Source organism: Eumetopias jubatus, unplaced genomic scaffold (genome assembly GCF_037043125.1).
Source record: "Eumetopias jubatus isolate StellerSeaLion01/CBP00866 unplaced genomic scaffold, mEumJub1_p1.0 scaffold_7, whole genome shotgun sequence".
In the NCBI taxonomy this organism is placed as follows: domain Eukaryota; kingdom Metazoa; phylum Chordata; class Mammalia; order Carnivora; family Otariidae; genus Eumetopias; species Eumetopias jubatus.
This window is the reverse complement of record NW_028274813.1, coordinates 64,826,121-64,847,721: the sequence shown is the minus strand read 5'-3', so window position 1 is coordinate 64,847,721 and position 21,601 is coordinate 64,826,121. Positions and strand designations below refer to the sequence as shown.

Here is a 21,601-nt window from a genome sequence, read left to right as displayed (position 1 = left end):
TACAAGCAGGGGAACTGCCAGTCTTTTGAGACTTATCTCTGCCTTATTTACTTAACAAGGATAAAGCCTTGGGACACCTGGGCAGCTCATTCGGTTAAGCGGCTGCCTTTGGCTCAGGTCATAATCCCGGGGTCCTAGGTTGGGCTCTAAGCTCAGTGAGGAGTCTGCTCCCTCTCCCCTTCCCTCCCCTCACTCATACTTTGACTCTCTCTCTCAAATGAATAAATAAAATCTTAAAAAAAAAAAAAGGGATAAAGCCTTAAAAAGGATGTACTGGGGCACCTGGCTGGCTCAGTCAGTAGAGCATGTGACTTTTGATCCTGGGGTTGTAACTTGGAGCCCCACATTTGGTGTAATGATTGCTTAAAAAATCAAATATTAAAAAAGGGGGGGGGGATGTGCCAAAAGCCCTTGCTCCTCTTCATTATTCTATACAAAATAAAACACAAAGTAGATCTCAACATCATGTTAAATATTAATTCCATGCCAGGCAAACTAACATACTTTAACTCCCTAGACAACCTCTCTAGTCTGGCTAGTGGCTTTGGTAACATTACTGGGTTCTTGGGGGGTATGGCAAGATTTTTGCCTTGAGTAGCCATTGTTTTGGCAAATAGAGATTCTTAGTCACTTATTAAAGGTTCTATTTAAAAGAAACTATTCCAGGGCGCCTGGGTGGCTCAGTTGGTTAAGCGACTGCCGTCGGTTCAGGTCACGATCCTATAGTCCCAGGATCGAGTCCGCATTGGGCTCCCTGCTCAGCGGGGAGTCTGCTTCTCCCTCTGCCTCACCCCCCTCTCATGCTCTATCTCATTCTCTCTTTCAAATAAATAAATAAAATCTTAAAAAAAAATCTTAAATAAAAAATAAAAGAAACTATTCCATGCAGTGCAATGCAGGATAGATTGGATAAAGGCAAGATTCAGGCAAAATGACGTGTAAGGAATACTAAGGTAACCTACAAAAGATATAATAAAGATCTGGACTGGGATATTCATACAAAGAATATTTGTTCTATCTATTCATATCTGGATACCAGCTGCTAACAAAAGAATAAATGAATAAATGAATGTGAATGTCAACCAGAAAACATTTAGGAAAAAAACAAGCTTTTTATAAAACCCATGACAGATTTCCTAAAGAATCAATACGAATAGCTAAGGAAGGCCACCTGGCTTTAAAAAATGACATAAAAAAAGAAAGAAAAAAAACTGTCCTTCAAATATTTTCATACTTGTTAGCCTGGTGATGGGTATTAAAGAGGGCACGTTCTGCACTGAGCCCTGGGTGTTATATGCAAATAATGAATCATGGAACACTATATCAAAAACTAATGATGTAATGTATGGTGATTAACATAACATAATAAAGTATTTTCATACTTTCTCATCTACTGAGACTTATAGGGATGAAAGGACGTAACTCGTAATTCTAGAACAAAAGGACCCATTTCTTTTCCTGCCTTTTCCACTGATAAAGCATCTTTTTCCACTTATCATCAACCAAATGACTTATTACTCACAATAAACATTTACTGAAATCCACAGCGATTTGATTAAACAAAAAATTGAAATATTAATAATTCAAGAGTTATTAAAAAAACAATCAAATGACATTACGGTTACAGTCTTTAATGAGTAAGCACAACTGTTATTTAATACAATATGAACAAAGTTCGTTCTTGCTTTTGTTTTCTTAAGCAAGGTAAAAGACTGCTCCTAAACACATTCAGCAATAGTAGTGACCGCATTTTTCACGGTTACCTGCAGGTTATATGTGGATCCAGGTGTATCATACAGATGGAGAGGTAGACGTTCAATAGACTCTAGTACAGCTATTAACTTCCGAATTAATGCAACTGCTGGTCGACTACGAAGAAAAAATAATTAAGAGTGTTTATAACCAAGTTCATACAGGAACTGCACTAACCAGCCTCATATAGACCCCTACTTTGAGTGGAAAGAAAAGTTTAATTTTGTATGAGACTACATCTAAGCAAACAAAAATACTCTCATAACTCAATTTCCTTCACTCAAGAGTATTTCATTTTACTTATAAGACTTCTATCAGCTGCATTCAAAGTAGACATATAATTTATTTTTTAAAGTTTAAACTATGGGATGCCTGGGTGGCTTAGTTGATTGAGCATCTGCCTTCAGCTCAGGTCATGATCCCAGGGTCCTGGGATAGAGCCCCACAACAGGCTCTGCTCAGCAGGGTGTCTGCTTCCCCCTCTGCTTGCCACTCCCCTTGTTTGTGCATGGGCATGAGTGCGAGTGCGTGCACGCTCTCTCTCTCCAACAAATAAATAAATAAATAAATCTTAAAAAAAGTTTAAATAATTTTTTTCTTAATATTTTCGATACATATGAAAATATAAAGCAACAAAGTTTTGAAAACTATATTATTTGCTGGCAAGGTAACACTAGTGTAATGTTTCTGGATAATAACTTGACAATCTGCATCAAGAAACTTTTAAGATCATCTACAATCTTTAACTCAGTAATACCACTTAAAGGAATTTATGTAAAAAGATGCTTCCAGGGCACCTGGGGAGCTCAGTCAGTTAAGCATCTGCCTTTGGCTCAGGTCATGTCACAGAGTCCCGTGATCAGGATCCCTGCTCCACAGGGAGTCTGCTTCTCCCTCTGCCCCTCACCCTGCTCATGCTCTCTTTCAAATAAATAAATAAAATCTTTTTAAAAATCTTTTCCTATTATTATACATTTACAATATAAAGCTACTTTGTTTACCGAATTTAAAAGTTCCTATTTTGTGTATAAGTACTATATTAGACTATTTTAAAGTATACCAATTTTCAAACACTGCAAACTTCAAATTTAAAGAAATTTAGTGATTTACCTTTCATCATCTTCATTTTCACTAAAAGCTGTTTTAAAAACATTTATTCTTTCTACCAGTTGACTACAATCTTGTTTTGTATCTAAATCCATGCTCTACAAAAAATTAAAAAGGTACAAAAAAACCATTTTAAGGCTGTTACCAAAATTTATGAAAAACACACACTACAAAGATAAACATTAATATATTATTACAAAATTATCAATATAATCTAAGTGAAATCATCATTTTCCTTCAATCAAAATTCTTTTTACTATATAACTTGTAGAACACAGCTAATATACAGATTTTTTTTTTTACTTCCTGTGAGCTTTTCCCAAAGTGTAGTATGCAAGGTAATTTCAGATTATTTACAAATGAACATTTTCCATTTTAATACTATCTACTTTAATTAGTATTAGAAAAAATATAACTGGTATACCAAAACAATGATTTCACAAATATCACTAAGTGATATAATGTGATATATCAATATAATTTTAATAAATGGAAATTATGCAAATGGTAAAATTAATGAAGGGAATATACAACATATAGAAATTAAAATGAATTTTAAGAGTATATTACCACATACAGTGATTAAGAGCAAAAATTAAAGTTGGATGTAGAACTAAAATAGAAGAAAACTTTCACTTTTTATACTTGTGTTAGAATTTGTTATAATAAGTACATATGGTATGTTTCATTAAAATAAAATTTTTATCACAATAGAGAAACATTAAAGGTAGACTAAGTTGAAGAGAAACACAAGGTTATTAGCAAATACTTGTCAAATAATTAGAGTAACTTCCTAAATAGTCATGGCTCATAAATTTTAATTTTATGCAAATAATTTAAGGACTTAAGAAGGTCTACAGACTAATTTCATTTTATGAAGAAATCAGAGCACTGAATAATGTTAAATCTTAGGCTAAAGTAAGTGTTTTGTCAAAAAAACTCTAGAATAAATTATGATTGGAAAACTCAAAAATCTAAATAGACTCAATTACTGAATTCAATTGGCTTAAACTAATGATACAACATAAAAGAAAGGCCAAATTATAAATACTAACATTTATTACCTCAGTTTTTAAATTTTTCTTGACAAAACAAACACTGCTTTGCCAAAAATGTTGCTACAAGTAATTGTTAGAACTATATAGTCTGTTCTGTACTACTTCATAAACTTACATTGTTTAAAACAGTAAGAAGTGCTTGCACCAATCCACTACTGCACATTTCATATGGTGAAATTGTGTTTTCATCCTTCAAAAGTACAATTAGATTTTCTAAGGCTGTCTTCATTAAATCTCTCCAAGTGTTCTCACTCTCAATACACTAAAAGAAAAAAAATTTTTAATGAAGACAAAAACAACAAAAAAATAAACAGGTCTTAATATACTTAATTTATCACAACATCAATTACCAGGAAAATAAGTCAAATATTAAATAAGAATAGGCAGTTCAAATTATTAATGTAAATTATATCTTTACCAGGGTCAGAAAACATTTTTTTTTTAAGAGAAGGAAGGGGTGAAGAGGGGCAGAGGGAGAGGGAAAGAGAGAATCTTAAGCAGGCTCCAGGCTGAGCACAGAGCCCAACACAGGGGCTCAATCTCACAACCCTGAGATCATGACCTGAGTCGAAATCAAGAGTCAGGACGCGTAACCAACTGAGTCACCCAGGCACCCCATGCACAAAACAATTTATAAAGGGACAATTAGAAGTATTTTAGGCTTTACAGGCTATATGGCCTCTGTCACACCTATTCAACTCTGCCCTGCACCACACCTCCAAAGCAGTCACAGACAATAGGTAAAAGAGTGAGCATGGCTGTAAGCAATAAAACTACTTTTGGACACTATCATTACATTTACATGTGATTCTCATGTATCAGAAAATACTCTCACTTCTGATTTGTTTTCAACCATTTAAAAATATGAAACCCACTCTTACCTCACAAAGCCATATAAAAATAGCTAGCAGGCCCAATTTAGCCCATGGGTAATAATTTGCTGACCACTAATCAATACCCAGAATATAAAGGATAAAGGGGGGAAAACTAAACCAAGATCAATGTGTACCATAAAATCTAGAGGCTAAATAACATACTTGTCTATTTGTATGAAGTTCCCAAGATGACTCTAATTGAGTTGCTATGTTTCTGAGTGTTACCACTACTCCACGAGGCATGCTTTCAACAGCTTTAAAGTGGTCGTCATATAAATCTCGAGCCATAGTTCGTACCTACCAAATTAAAATTGCAAATATGAATTTTCACAATTAATATTTTTAACAAATCTCTTTCTACCTACATATAAATGTACAACATTTAAATTAAGATTTTTGTGCCATTACCAACTTCCAAAAAATGCTGCCACCTCTACTCATATATGTCAAAAGTTCTCATAGCTGAAAAAGTACTCTAGTAGATTTAAGCAATTATCAAATAAAAGAACGCATAATCTTAATTTTTGGTTACTTAAGCTTTGTATTCATACGCCAAAGAGGAACTTATCTCATTTAAACCAACTTTAACAACCTATAAAACTTAACTTTGCTTTTTTTTATAAAAGTAACCTAATTATGGTGAACCAATTAGACAATATAAATAAGCAAAAAAAAAAAATTAAGCCACCTATAACTCCACCAACCAAAGTTGAATCTTTTTTTTTTTTAAGATTTTATTTATTTATTTGACAGAGAGAGACACAGCGAGAGAGGGAACACAAGCAGGGGGAGTGGGAGAGGGAGAAGCAGGCTTCCCGCCGAGCAGGGAGCCCGATGTGGGGCTCAGTCCCAGGATTCTGGGATCATGACCTGAGCTGAAGGCAGACGCTCAACAACTGAGCCACCCAGCACCCCAAAGTTGAATCTTTTTAAATTTTCTTTTTAACTTAAAGGCCAATTGGCTTTATTCAATGATCCATGAATTAGGCAGCTTTCCATCTAGTATATAAAAAGGAATTCCCCCAGGGTTGAACCTATTAACAATCTGGGGTGTACTTTAGGTTTTATTCTTTCTTCTATTTATATTATTCACACACCGTATAAATGACACTATATAAGTTTATATATTTCATCATAAGGAAGAACGACTACAGTTGGTATGGGCACTAGTCACCTCTCATTTATATTAACGTTATTTGAGCCTTTCCACCGTGGGAGCCATGGAGGGGCAGTCATGGCCCTGCGCTACCCTACCACCGTGGGCCTCAACAAGGAGCACAAGGTGACTAAGAACGTGAGCAAACTGAGGCACAGCTGCCGCCACAGGCACCGCACCAAGTGCATCAAGCGCATCAAGCACACCAAGTTTGTGCAGGACATGACCTGAGAGGTGTGCAGCTTCACTCCATACCAGCGCAGACCATGGAGCTGCTTGAGGTCTCCAAGGACAAGTGCACCCTCAAGGTCATCAAGAAAAGAGCAGGGACACACTTCCATGCCAAGAGGAAGAGAGAGGAGCTGAGCAATGTCCTGGCAGCCATGAGGAAAGAGGCAGCCAAGAAGGACTGAACCCCTCCCCCTCTGTATGTAATAAAGCCTTTTTGGAACTTGAAAAAAAATTAAAATTGAAATTAAAAATAAACTAATGTGTCCCAGGCTTGGGTCTGATAAAATTCAGTACATATAGTCTTTAAAAATATTTGCTTAAACAATGTAAATTTAGGATTTGTGTAATTTCATTTAAATCACAAACTAACCTAGTGTAACTCTAATGTAATAGAAAAAAATTCACTCCTGAAATGAATTAATAGTACTTTTTCATTGTTTTGGTATGCCTTTCAGAATTAAGAGGAAAGTAAGCTCTGTTAGACAACACTTAAGACACTACCCCTTTATAAAACAGGATTAATAAGTAAAATGAAGGTTAAAATTCACAATTAAAATTACTTTTACCTAAAATCAGTATATTTTGATATGTACTACTTCCATACCCAAAGAACAGCCACATGGTCAATGAGTTACTAGTGACTTTAAGAAATGGAATCAATAATCATACATTTCTTAAGAACTGAAAATATAGGACTGAGACTAGTTCTCCTTGATTTATTCTACTTCTTACTTTTCTTCTGCATTGTGAAATTTCAGATCCCTCTGAGTCTAAATTTGGTTGATTAATACAACCTTTCAGGAATTACAAGAAATTCCTGAGATAGCTCAGTGGTAGGTTTATAAAAAATTACAGTTGAACCTCATTATTTGAGAATTCTGTATTTGTGAGTTCAACTACTCACTAAAATTTATTTGCAATCCCCAAATCAATATTTACAATGCTTTCACAGTCACTTGTGGACATGCACAGTGCAACAAAACCTCGGGAGCTGCCTCATGTGCATGTTCTCAGGTGAGGTCAAACAAGGTGAACTCTACCTTAAAACAAGTGTCATACTTGTGTTAGCTCTCTATGAACAAGTGTCCTCCTTTCCACACTCTATTTTGTGCCACGTTTTTAACATTTTTGTGGTTTTGTTGGTGCTTTCACTATTTAAAATGGCCACCAAACATAGTACTGAAGTGTGGGCCAGTGTTTCTAAGCACAAGAAGGCACGATGTGTGTCTTATGGAGAAAATGTGTGTGTTAGGTAAGCTTTATTCAGGCAAGACAGCGCTACTGGCCACAAGTTCAGTGTTAACAAATCAATAAGACACATTAAACATGGTGTCTTTAAACAGAAAGACACATAAAACAAGGTTATGTATGGATCAGTTACAAAAACGTGACCAGAGGGGCACCTGGGTGGCTGAGTCGTTGAGCGTCTGCCTTCGGCTCAGGTCATGATCTCAGGGTCCTGGGATTGAGCCCCCATCGGGCTCCCTGCTGAGCAGGAAGCCTGCTTCTCCCTCTCCCACTCCCCCTGCTTGTGTTCCCTCTCTCACTGTGTCTCTCTGTCAAATAAATAAATAAAATCTTTAAAAAAAAAAAAAAATGTGACCGGAGCCTCAAAGGAACCTAACCCTGTATTTCCCCTAAGAGCAATGGTTCAGTATTCAAAGAAGCTTTACATAACACAACTACTGTGAATAACAAAAATGGACTGTATTTACTTCAAATTCCTTTTAGCATCTAATGGCTATCTTCAATTGAGATATTTCTTCCTCAAATGCCCTTAACCCTGAAATAGAAAAAACTTCTGACTTCACATTTGTTTTATTTTACTTTTTTTAAAGATTTTATTTATTTGAGAGAGAGAATGAGAGACAGCACGAGAGGGAAGAGGGTCAGAGGGAGAAGCAGACCCCCTGCTGAGCAGGGAGCCTGATGTGGGACTTGATCCTGGGACTCCAGGATCATGACCCGAGCCGAAGGCAGTCGCCTAACCAACTGAGCCACCCAGGCGCCCCTCACATTTGTTTTAAAAACAAAAAAGCAATCACAAAATAATACATATAGCTATAGAGATAATATATATTTATCTAAATAAATAAAATATTTCTTTCCAAGGTCTAGCATCTGGAAATATCTTTAGGATGGCCCAACACATTAACAAATAGAAATTAAGACATAAACATGTTATATATAACTGCTCCAAATAAAACCTGTTACTATTTCTTTTTTTTTCTTTTTATTACTACTATTTCTAAGGCCAAAGCCATAAAAAACACAGTAAGCCCCCAATCCCAAACACCTAAAAGCATGCTTCATATACTGTATGAAAAAAACTATCCTATATCATTGTAGGTAAAATAAAAATTTCTGCCATCAGAAAATACTAATCTAATTATAAGATTTTCTCTTTTAAAAATGAAAAATAAAAAGCAAGAATCAATATAATAAAGATGGAAATATGCTGGCTTATATTTTTAAGTAATCTCCACACCCAACGTGAGGCTCGAACTTAAAACCCCAAAATCAAGAGTTCCACCCATGCTCTATGTACCGAGCCAGTCAGGTGTCCCTTGGCCTTATTTAAAAAAAAAAAAAAAAAAAAAGCAACTTCATCGAAAGAATTTAAAAATTATTACTGTGATTTTGAAGGTAGAGTCAGTAAACACTTGCTGCTATATCTTTTTGAAATAGTAATTTCACCTAAGATGACCTTTAAACTAAGCATCAAAATATTTGAATCTAGAACCAGGCATTCAAGTTGCTTTATTATAAAGTATTAAATCAGGATTGTAGAATTAGGATTGTAAAATATAATGATGTACTTTCAATCCCATTGTATCACTAAAAACATTACTACCAATAATAAAGCATGAGTTCAAAGTTTTTGTGACATTAATAGGTCAAAACATTTAAATTTTTATTGTCTTACACATTTTAATTGTTTTAATGTTTGTGTTTAGCATGTGTATAAAATTATAAGTAAATGTGTATTTATTGTGGAACATAAAATAATGAGCACAGAAAAGCAAAATATGTTAGATTAGGGTAACTTGTGTTATATGGCTCAATTTTTTAAATGCTTGAATATACCAATGAAACCTTACCACGTCAGTATAAACAGCAAAAAAAAAAGAAAAAGCAAATCCCACAAATATACCTTTTGCTTTGTTTTTTCTAATTTAGATTTCAGTTTTCTGCCTCTTTTACCAGTCCAACCAGTCACAAATTCTGAACCTTTAAAAAAAAAAAAAAAGACATTTCATAGAATTTATTTTATTGCAATTTAAGATACTCATTTATTCTTACCTACTAAACTTACATATTCTATATAACTTACCCAGAGAAGTTTCTGCAGTAAATGAATGTTTGGTTCCTCTATTAGATTCAAATACAAAACCAGGTAAATCTTCTTTCAGTATTGTGGCTTGCTGACCATCTGAGTTATGAATAGCAATTTCTCCTTCTTTCAAACAAGTTAGTGACCAATTTCCTACAGTGAGTTTAGTGGGTCCTGGTGCTGAGAGTATAGGTTGACTTGAAGTAGAAGGTTTTACTTGGCCTCGAGCTCTTTGTAACTTCTCTAAGAATTCACTTCTGCTTTCTATAATGACAAAATGATTGTTTCAAAACCTCATTCTTTTCAAATACTCCTTTTTTTTTAATAAAAAGAAAATTACCTGTTGGAATATCTATTTTATATAAAAAACTTAATTAGCAGAGTTTTTTCTTTGGCATACTCTCACTGGTTTGATATATTTAGGTTCAGGCATAAAAGCAACCCTACAGGCATAATTTTTTAAAGTACAGGGCTTTTGGAAAAGATGCAACTTGAGAAGGCTTCACACACACAATTCATCATTACATGGTAAGAGGTAGCTTTACCTAAAACATTAGAGAGATTAAAAGTAGGTAACAGTGCTATTCCCTGTCTCTTACAATAAAAAGGCGTTTCTTAAATGCTTTCAAGGTACAACAGTTTTTCTGTTGATATTAAATAAATTGGCCAAATGATCATCAAGAATGTGCTATTTCTATGACAATGCTAGCAAAAATAATTAGCAGAAAAACAAATCATCAAAATTACAGAAACTTGTAGAACATTTTAAAAGAAACAAAATATTACCTGAACTATCCGATCCACCTTCAGGACTACCACTTGAATACATGGTGGCTAGTTTTCCATCCAAGATAAATCTGAACCATCCATTACTGCCATTAGATAATTCCAAGGCTGCTGCATCACTCCATATATATAAGCAGTCCCTTCCCCTAATGATTGACCAGTCTCTCCAATGATATGGTTTACCTTGCTGCAATTCTTTAGCATCCTCCTGTGGTTCATCTTCCTAAATGTGTAAAATTATTGAATGAAACAAGGAAAATAATATCTATTTCAAATACAGGTTTTTAAAAATATGTCCATGTATCAAATTTAGAATTAAAACATGCTGAACTTATATTCAGTTGCCTGTAGTTTAACATGCATTTTGATTCAACTAATTACCTATAGCTAAGTCTTATAAGTAAGTCCTAAAAACATTAAGAAACTCACATAAATAGAGGCTGGGTGGCTCAATCGGTTAAGTGTCTGCCTTCGGTTCAGGTCCTGATCCCAGGGTCCTGGGATTGAGCCTGGTTCTCCCTCTCCCCACCCCCGCTCGTGCCCCCTCCTCTAATAAATAAAATAAATCTTAAAAAAAAAAAATGTCACATAAGTAATGACCTAAGTTATAACATTTCCAGGTGTAGTAGTAGAGAAGACCAACGGATTCGGTCTACACACAACTATCTAATTATTCCCCAGACTTGTGCTGTCTCTCTCTCTCTCAAATAAATTAAAAAACAAAACAATTTGTAAACACTGTTTTCCTAGCCTGACATACTGAAAAATTTTATTGTTTTGACAACATTTACATATTGAGAATATTCATCTAAACATATATAAACCTGGTATGTGTATACATGGATGTTTATATGGTAAAGCACTGTTTTTTTCAAGATTTTATTTATTTATTTGAGAGAGAGAGAGAGAGAGAGAGCATGAGCAGGAGGGGAGGGGGAGAGGGAGAAACAGACTTCCTGCTGGGCAGGGAGCCCAACAAAGGGTTCAACCCCAGGACCCCGAGATCATGATCTGAGCCCCTGGGTAAAGCACTTTTAAACTTCATAAAAACTTGTTATACTTAAAAAGTATTTTTACATATTTTTTGAACATAAAAAACCAAAGTAGTTAGCTTAAAATACAAATAAGATTGTAAAATATGGATTATAAATTTCTCTAAACATAAGTACTTGTGCTCTAGGCCACGACAGGTTAACAAGTACCAAGACTTGTTTATCCATTGTAAACAATGAAAAGCTAGGCAAAATATGTGAAAAAGTGTTTTCAAACACCGGGCAATATGCAACATAAGACCGTGATCCCCCAGAAAATAGAAACAAACGAGGTCTTAATCCCCTTAGTCCCAGACACAAATTCCTGGCTAAGGTCTTAAGAGGAAACACAGGAAGAGTCCAGCAGTATGATTTCAGGAAATAGAGATATGTGTTTGAAGAGGTTAAAGCAAACAGAACATATGGAGGATGAGTTCAGGATGAGGGAGCCAAGCCAAAAAGACCTCTAGAAATCTGCAAAGTGGTCATCATGAGTCTCTGAGCACTAGATCACTCATTTCTAGGATGATACTCCATAAGGTTGGGCAAAGAACAAATGGAAAACTGTAAGCTGAATTCCCAGATATCACACAAGGTAGTCAGTTGCATTTCAAATGCTGAAAAATTTCAAATTTGATAAAAACTGTAATCCCACAGATCAAAGAAAATTAAACAATCCTGAGCAGGGATGGACACTCACATGTGCACGCATACACAAGTACACCAAGCACAACAAAGCACAGCAAAGTCAAATTGCTTAAAATCATAAGAACAGCCAGAGGAAGAAAAGATGTTGTTAGAAAAGATGTATGCTGGGGCGCCTGGTGGTTCAGTCGTTGAGTCTGCCTTCGGCTCAGGTCATAATCCCAGGGTGCTGGGATTGAGCCCACATCGCTTCTCCCTCTCTTTCTGACCCTCCCCACCGCCCCCACTTACGTTCTCTCTCACTCTCTCTCAAATAAATACAATCTTTAAAAAAAAATTTTTTATGTACCAAAGAACTAAAATGAGAAATAAAGTGAATTTCTCGATGGAGACTGTGTACATCAGGTGACAATGGACCATCTCTCAAAGTGCTGGAAAATGATCAGTCAAAAGTCCTTGTAGGCACTGAAAATATCAAAAATGAAGCCCAAATAAAATATTTTCAGGGTGCCTGGGTGGCTCAGTCGGTTAAGTGGCTGCCTTCGGCTCAGGTCATGATCCCAGAGTCCTAGGATCGAGTCCTACATCGGGCTCCTTGCTCAGCAGAGAGCCTGCTTCTCCCTCTGCCGGCCACTTCCCCTGCTTATGCTGCTCTCTCTCACTCTCTATGTCAAAAAAAAAAAAAAAAAAATCTTTAAAAAAATAAAATAAATTATTTTCAGACAAAATCTGAGAGAATTTTCTGGGTTGTCTTTTCATTTTCATTTTAAGCTATGTATGTATGTATTGCACAGCAGAGGGAGGGGCAGGAGGGGGAAGAGAGAGAGAGAGAGAGCATTTCAAGCAGACTCCATGCTGAGCATGGAGCCCAACATGGGGCTTGACCCTATGACTCTGAGATCATGACCTCAGCCAAGATCAAGAGTTGGCCACTCAACCCATGAGCCACACAAGCACCCTGTCTTTTCATTTTCTAAACAACGTATGTTTTTTTTTAAAGATTTTATTTATTTATTTTTTAAAGATTTTATTTACTTGACAGAGAGAGAAAGACAGCTAGAAAGGAAACACAAGCAGGGGGAGTACGAGAGGGAGAAGCAGGCTCCTGGCTGAGCAAGGAGCCCGATGTGGGGCTCGATGCCAGGACCCTGAGCCACCCAGGTGCCCCTAAGATTTTACTTATTTGAGAGAGAGAGAGACACAGTGAGAGAGGGAACACAAGCAGCAGAAGTGGGAGAGGGAGAAGCAGGCTTCCCGCAGAGCAGGGAGCCCAATACGGGGCTCGGTCCCAGGACCCCGGGATCATGACCTGAGCCAAAGGCAGACGCTTAACCATCTGAGCCACCCAGGCGCCCTTGATTACTACAGCTTTATAGTAAGACTTCAAATCTGCTGGTGGATGTCCTTCAACTTGTTCCTTTTCAATGCTGCTTTGGCTATTCCAGGTCCCTAGAATTTTCATATAAATGTTAGAATTTTGTTAATTTCTACAAAAAAACTTGCTGGGGATCAGTAGATCTGTAACATTTTTTAAGTTTTTATTTAAATTCCAGTCAGTTAACACACACTGTAATATTAGTTTCAGGTGTACAATACAGTGATTCAACACTTGCACACATCACCCAGTGCTCATCATAGCAAGTACACTTAATCCCCATCACCTATTTTACCCATGTTCCCCTCCCCTTCCCCTCTGGTAATCATCAGTTTGTTCTCTATAGTTAAGTGTCTGTTTCTTGGTTTGTCTCTCTTTTTTCCCTCTTTGCTTGTTTTGTTTCTTATATTCCACACATCAGTGAAATCATATGGTTTTTGAACCTATTTCTTGAATAAAAGAATTCTAGGGGGATGAACCCAGATATCACCTCTTATTTTGTTTTGTGGTTAAATCCCTCAGATCTCTCAAGTAATTTAGGAGTATCTCTCTGGGGTGCCTAGGTGACGTAGTCAGTTTAAGTGTCCAACACTTGGTTTCCACTCAGGTCGTGATCTCAGTCATGAGATTGAGCCCTGTGTTGGGCTTTACACTCAGCAGAGTCAGCTTCAGATTCTCTCTCCCTCTGCCCCTCCCACTTGTGCTCACTTTCTCTCTCTCAAAAAATCTTAAAAAAATTTTTTTTAAATAATCTCTCTCTCCTCCTGTCCCCACTCACCCTCTCAGGATTATATAATTAACAACCCATCCTCTACCATTATCTCAAAAATATTACCATTTTGTCACTAATATATAGGAAACATTCACTAATTTAGGACTAAATCAGTGCAGGAACAAGTAGGGATAGATTAGGTATATTTTAAATTTGCAATCTCAGGCAAGAATTATCAATGGATACTGAAACTCATGGGTATATGTTTAACGAGTAACAGCGTATTACTTAAAACTTATTAATTACTTATTAATAACAAAATTAATAACAAAAACAAGTAACAAAAGCAAAAAGAGTAACTCTATGATAAAGAAATCAGGCAGATGGCAGCTGGGTGGCTCAGTCAGTTAAGCATCTGCCTTCGGCTCAAGTCATGATCACAGGGTCTTGGAACTGAGCCCTACGTCGGGCTCCCTGCTCAGTGAGAAGTTTGCTTCTCCCTCTACCTTCCCCCCTTCTCATAATGTCTCTCACACTCTAATAAATAAATAAAATCTTTAAAAAGAAAAAGAAACCAGGCAGAGATAAATATAACAAAGTGATCCATGTTAACATCATCGGTAAGAAAGCAGACACCCTGGGGCTCTAAAAGAAGGCACATTATGCACTTAGAAAAACATAACATCCCCTGGGTAGTCTTCCTGCTAAAAACATGTAACCTGAATCTAAGCACATAGAAACACATATGCAAAGTAAGGGTCACTGCCCAAATTAACTGGTCTGTCCTCTTCACAAATGCCAAGAAATCCATCAAAGAAAAAGGCTGAGTTCTTAGAGTTCTTAGAAACATAGTAACTAAATGGTAACTAAATGTAATACATGCTCCTGGATTGGATTCTGGACCCCAGGGGGAAATGGTATTAAGGACAACAGCAAATTTAAATATGGTCTTTGAATGAGATAGAGTTTTATATAAATATTAAATTTTCTGACTTTGGGGTGCCTAGGTGGCTCAGATGGTTAGGTATCTGCCTTCAGCTCAGGTCATGATCCCAGGGTCCTAGGATCGAGTCACGCATCAGGCTCCCTGCTCAGTAGGGAGTCTCTTCTCCCTCTGCCTGCCACTTCCCCTGCTTGTGCTCTCTCTCTACAAATAAATAAAACCTTTAAAAGATAATAATATTTCATTGTTTTTTTTTTGTTTTTTTAAGTAGGCTCCAGACCCAGTGTGGAGCCCAACATAGGGTGTGAACTCAAAACCTGAGCTGAGACCGAGTCAGACACTTAAATGACAAAGCCACCCAGGTGCCCCTTGAAGATTTTATTTTTAAGTAATCTCTACAACCAACACGGGGCTAAAACTCACAACCCCAAGATCAAGAGTTGTATATTCTACCAAATGAGCCAGCCAGGTGCCCCTTAAGTAAATGTTTCTTAAAAATACACACACACAGTGTCTGTGTAAATAAAGTAAATGGGGCAAAATGTCAATAATTAGTGAATTTATGGGGCGCCTGGGTGGCTCAGTCATTAAGCGTCTGCCTTTGGCTCAGGTCATGATCCCAGAGTCCTGGGATCGAGCCCCGCATCGGGTTCCCTGCTCGGCGGGAAGCCTGCTTCTCCCTCTCCCACTCTCCCTGCTTGTGTTCCCTCTCTTGCTGTGTCTCTGTCAAATAAATAAATGAAATCTTTAAAAAAAAAAAATTAGTGAATTTATGAAGAATACTCTGATACTCTATTTGCAATTTTTCTGTAAGCTTTAAATTTTATCAATAAATTTTTTAAAAAGTGACGAAATTTTGGGGGTGCCTGAGTGGATCAGTCGATTAACTGCCCAACTCTTGGTTTCGGCTCGGGTCACAATCTCGGAGGAGTAGGATCGAGCCCCACGCCAGGCTCCATGCTCAGCAGAGAGTTGGATTCTCTCTCTCCCTTTGCCCCTCCCCCTGCTCACATTCTTTCTCTAAAATAAATAAATAAAATCTTAAAATAAGTAACCAAATTTTTAAAAATTATACTGCTACCTCATACTGCCATTATTTTATCAAAAGCCATCATTAAGTTATAACTAGATTTCCTCAAAAGAAACTCTATTCCTTTTTTTTTTTTAAGATTTTATTTATTTGACAGAGAGAGATAGCGAGAGCAGGAACACAAGCAGGGGGAGTGGGAGAGGGAGAAGCAGGCTTCCTGCGGAGCAGGGAGCCCGATGTGGGACTCGATCCCAGGACCCTGGGACCATGACCTGAGCCAAAGGCAGACGCTCAACGACTCAGCCACCCAGGCGCCCCAAGAAACTCTATTCCTGAAAACACTGGAATCAACATCACTCACTTTTTCTGGTTTTGATTCCTCTTCATTCTCATCATCAGAGGAAGGTCCTGCCAAAGTCGAAACTTTGCTAATTACGCCAAGTCTGGCTAGCTGATCCAAAAAAATATCACCACCTTTATCTACCAAATCTCTTATGATCTGCAAAGCCAGCAAGTGCCCATCATCATCATCCTGGGGGAAAACAAAAAGGAATTTAAGGGAAAATGATAAAAATAAGTTTAGTTGCCTGAAGTAGACAAGTGCAATAATTTCACAGACTAAACGATTCACTGAAATTAGGACAAAAATCAAATTATTTTACTAACCATTGTCTAAAGGGAATTAAAGCTACAGGAGTTACAAAAAAGATAAAAATCTGACCTCTTGATCAAGGACGGTTGCAGTGATTTCCACTAGTACTGTAGGCAAATTGTGACCAACATCAGAATCACAAACTTCTTTTAAGAGTGCTTCAGAGCAAAAATGAATCATTTTTCGAATCAGAGCAAGACTTGCCTTCCTTAAAAAATAAATAAGTAAATAAATAAATAAATAAAAGAATTTTAGGAAGCCAGGAAAAGAACCTAAAATAAGACAAAATGCAATTACACATTAGAGAAAAAAAAATATGCACAATGGTAAGTTTTACACACTCTGCTTAAAAGTAAACTGTATATAAATATACAAAAAGTACATATACCTATGTTCTCATATAAATGAAAATAAGACATCCTAGTAATCCCATGTCCCTAAACACTGCCACTGTTAACAATTTGTTATGCCTCCTTTTCCTTCTATACTCATCCACTGCTTGGCTTAGAACACAGATACTCAATAAAGTCATACAAACTAACCTCAGTTTTATAACAAGGAACCTGTTCTTTTAAAATAAATGCATATCCACACACATTTAAATTATAATAGACTAAAAGGACACTGCTCTGTTACATAAAGGATAGCAGTTCATTTAACACATATTTTCTGAGTATATAACAACACCCTAGGCACCGAGGATATCATTAACTTTGCAGTAACTTCCACAAGGATGGAGAAGCAAAATTCCTACTGAAGTCCAAGAAAGGCATGTGACACATGAATTTCTACAGCATGTGGTCCCTACGTGATGTAGATCACAACTCTCTTTAGTTGAAATTCATAACACTATACATTCTTCAAGTGAAAAAAGCATTTGATTGTAAATTCAAGATGTTATAGAAAATGGTAGGCCAAAGAGCAGGGAGCACGATGTAGGGGTCAATCCCAGGACCCTGGGATCATGACCTGAGCCTGCTTCTCCCTCTCCCACTCCCCCTGCTTGTGTTCCTGCTCTTGCTATCTCTGTCAAATAAATAAATAAAATCTTTAAAAAAAAAATAAATAAAATATTAAGCATAACTATGGTAACACTTAATACATATCTAATTTTTATTCTCAAACCTAAAGAGAATTTAATGTAATTATCTTCACTTTAGAGATAAACTAAAAGAAGTTAACTACCTTTCTCATGGCCACATATTTAGGAAGTGGCCACTGTGCATTGACTCCAGAGTCTGAGCTCTTAGCAAAGGCTTATGCTTTCTTACTTGCCACAATTAACTGTAGCTAATTATTACCTAGAGAATTCAGCACTAATACTAAAACTAAAATTCTATTTAGACAATCCTGAAACATACATACATACATAAATTCATTCATTCATTTTACAAGTACAATATGGTTATTGTAGAAACTTTAGGAAACACAAATTAACAAAAGGAAGAGAAAAAAATTACCTGTAATTCCAAAATTCCAATCCCCAATCCTGAAACATTTAATAGAGTGATAGAAAATAACCATCGAGGGAACTCGGGTGGCTCAGACAGTTAAGTGTCTGAATCTTGATTTCAGCTCAGGTCATGAGCTCAGGGTCAAGGGATGGAACCCTGCATCACGCTCTGCACTCAGCAGGGAGCCTGCCTGAGATTCTCGCTCTCTTTCTTTCTCCCTCTGCCCCTCCCCCTGCTTACTCATGCATGCTCTCAAATAAATAAATCTTAAAAAAAAAGGAAAGAGAGGACCCATCTAATAAGGGACCTCTATTATATGGTGGCATACTTTAGGATTTTCTTATCATGAAGTTCTACTCCAAATATATCGGGATTCCTTTATTGGCATGACAGGTAGTCCTCTAAAATTTCCAGCCACATTATCCTGTTCAAAATCAAACTTGCTCACTCAAGAGGATTCTAAGTTCTGTTAAAAAAAAAAAAAAAAAAAATGGCCCCACTCACACCTATACCTCTGTAGCTATTTGGAGAAGAATAAAAACCAAGTACTTTAATGTTCGCAGTGAATTATTTTACTGACATTTTTCTCCTACTTAAAGCAGACTGCCTGCACTTTAATGTCAACTCCTAGGCACTTGAATCCTACAAATCTACATGTTCTAAAGACCTCCTTAACTTAAAATGTCCAAAATCAAATTCTGAATCACTCAGTCAAAAATTCAGCACTCATTCTTCACCCATTCCTCTCCCTCATCTCTCACAACTAACTGGTCATCAATCCCTATACAACCCATCTCTCAACCTTTTCAATTTGTTCCCACCAATCCAGTCCCCCACCAACTGTTTGAAGTTCATATTGCAACGAACCCTTAAGTAGTCTGTTTTCATTCTTGCTCTCCTCCAGTACTTTTCTCCACTGGGCCGTCAATGGAATCTTCATAAATCACAAAATCAGCTGTGACAAATATCCTCACAGGTATTTAATGACCCTTCTTCAACTGCGGAGTATGGCTCATTAGCATGGGGCCACAAAGGGCTTCATAAGTCATAAAGGCTCCTGTCTACCTTTCTAACATTATTCACTGAGCTATCCAAACATATCCCCATTAATCCAAACACACTCCATTAATATTAAAATATTTACAACTGCTAACAAAACACACTCAGTCATGCTCTAAATATCTACTGAGGACCTACTAAGTATCAAGCCCTGTTCTATACCTCTTTGTCTTTGCAGGAATATAGCCGTACACAGGCCAGCTCTCAAAGAGTTCACTTTGGAGGGAAGACAGACAATAAAACAAAAGTCAAAGAAGAGCAAGATTTCAGACACTGAAAGCTCTGTAAAGACAGTAAAACGTCATAACTTATGTGAAAGGTATCCTAGGGGTAAATTTAAATTAGATGGACAAAAACATCAGTGGATGGAACATTTAAACTGAAACCTAAATGATATGAAACAACAAACCATCCAAAAGAACCAAGGATAAGAAAAGTTTCCAGTAAAGGGAAGTACAAAAACCCTAAGGTAAGGATATACCTGGGGTGTTCCAAAAATAGAAAAAAGGCTAGCTTATTGTACGTGTAATGGGCTAGGGGTTAGATAGTACTAAATGAGGTCAGAGAGCTGGTGGGGCTTATGTAAGACCTTGCAAGCCTGAGAGGTAAGGAGTTAGGTTTTAAGGGCACCTGGGTGGCTCAGTCGGTTAAGCCTCCGAGTCCTGATGTCGACTCAAGTCATGATCTCAGGGTCATGAGATCGAGCCGTGTGTCAGGGCTCTGTGCTCAGTGGGGAGTCTTCATGAGATTCTCTCCCTTCACCCCCACCCCCAGTGCCCACGCTCTCATTCTCTTAAAAAAAAAAAAAAAAGGAATTAGGTTTGAGTTCAAGCCAGATAGAAGCCACTGGCGAGTTTAAATCAGAAAAAGTGATATAATTATGATATTTAAAATAGAGTAATATGTAGGGACAGATTATAAAGGAACAAGAGAGAAAAGAAAGACTAATTAAGAGGCAACTGCAGTAGTCAAACTACGAACCAGAGTATTAGCAACAGATGAACAGCAATGACACTACAGAAGAAGAGCCACCAGGATTTGTACCAGGATGGACTGACTCATACCTCCATGCCTTTGCACACAAAGTTGTCCAGTGATCCTTCTAATCTGTCTGCCTACAAAATCCCCAAGTATCCTTTAAACGCCAATTTAAATCTCACTTCCAGGAGCACCTGGGTGGCTCAGTCATTAAGCGTCTGCCTTCGGCTCAGGTCATGATCCCAGGGTTCTGGGATCGAGTCCCACATCAGGCTCCCTGCTCAGCAGGAAAGTTGCTTCTCCCTCTCCCACTCCCCCTGCTTGTGTTCCCTCTCTCGCTGTGTCTCTGTCAAATAAATAAATAAAATCTTTAAAAAAAAATAAAAAATAAATTTCACTTCTGCATAAAATTTTCTCCAATTGTGCAGCCCAATTAATTGTTAAATCATCTATATTCCCAGAGAACTCTGACAGTATGTCTAATCTATCACTTACTACTCACTCTTATTACTCACATCTTCCTCACTAGCCTGCAAGGAACAGAACAGGAAGCAAAAACCAAGTCCCATTTCTTTAGTTAACTCTCCAATGACATCTCGCATTGCCTCTACCAAAAAGGCCTCCATAAAGCTCAATAAATGTTTGCTGTACTTACCAGAATTTCTCTAAAGCTGATAGTCAGCAAGCTACAAAACTAGTCTTCTTGATTTTCAAAACTCAAGTCAGATCATCAGAAGAAAAGATTTAACTCTCCAATCAAATTTCCAATCTAAATTTTATTCTTACCATACCTTTTCAGTATTAAGATAAACGTCAAACCTTCTGGAAAAGGGAGATAAATAGAACTATATAATTGGCATAATTTAGTAAACACAGATACTATGAATAACTACCTTATTGAAGGCAACATAGTTTGCTGAAATGTCTGTGCAAACACTGGCAATAACCTTTTCAAGTATATGGGTGCCATTTCTGGATCTCCTTTTGGCTCATTACATTCTTCTTCATCTTTGTTTGTATCTTTCTTTTTCTTATCATCTCCTTTATTAACTGGACACATCCAATCACCTGCAGACAAATATTGTTCCAGAAAATAAATTTTTGGAAAATTTTTCTTTCAATTAAAAAAAACATTAAAAGATGTACTGAATTTCAAACTATAATTATCCCTGGGGCACCTGGTTGGCTCAGTCAGTTGAGCATCCAACTCTTGATTTTGGCTGGGGTTGTGATCTGAGGGTCGTGGGATCAAGCCCTGCATCAGGCCCCACATTCAGCGGGGAGTTTGCTTGAGATTCTCTCTCTCCCTCTCCCTCTGCCCTTCCCCACACTTGCATGTGCTCTCTCTCTCTCTCAAATAAATATTTACGGGAAAAAGAAGTATCCCTAATTAACAAGAATTAAACTGAAATTAAAAGATACT

At 37.0% G+C, this 21,601-nt stretch overlaps 1 protein-coding gene and 1 pseudogene across 8 annotated transcripts in view; one reads left to right on the top strand and one right to left on the bottom strand.

Moving 5' to 3' along the window:
* Positions 1-21,601, bottom strand: part of HECTD1 (HECT domain E3 ubiquitin protein ligase 1) — an 88,315-nt gene that overhangs the window by 34,924 nt on the left and 31,790 nt on the right. For all 8 annotated transcript variants that reach the window (XM_088024650.1, XM_088024652.1, XM_028114901.2 and 5 more), the window contains exons 10-19: positions 21,072-21,246; positions 16,757-16,895; positions 16,397-16,567; positions 10,300-10,522; positions 9,514-9,777; positions 9,334-9,410; positions 4,955-5,089; positions 4,033-4,179; positions 2,863-2,957; positions 1,764-1,869 (exon numbers count right to left, since the gene is read on the bottom strand). In XM_088024650.1, coding sequence (XP_087880776.1) covers positions 1,764-1,869; positions 2,863-2,957; positions 4,033-4,179; positions 4,955-5,089; positions 9,334-9,410; positions 9,514-9,777; positions 10,300-10,522; positions 16,397-16,567; positions 16,757-16,895; positions 21,072-21,246 — 1,532 coding nt within the window. The remainder of the gene's footprint in view (positions 1-1,763; positions 1,870-2,862; positions 2,958-4,032; positions 4,180-4,954; positions 5,090-9,333; positions 9,411-9,513; positions 9,778-10,299; positions 10,523-16,396; positions 16,568-16,756; positions 16,896-21,071; positions 21,247-21,601) is intronic.
* LOC114217959 (large ribosomal subunit protein eL36 pseudogene) lies at positions 6,027-6,361 on the top strand (annotated as a pseudogene).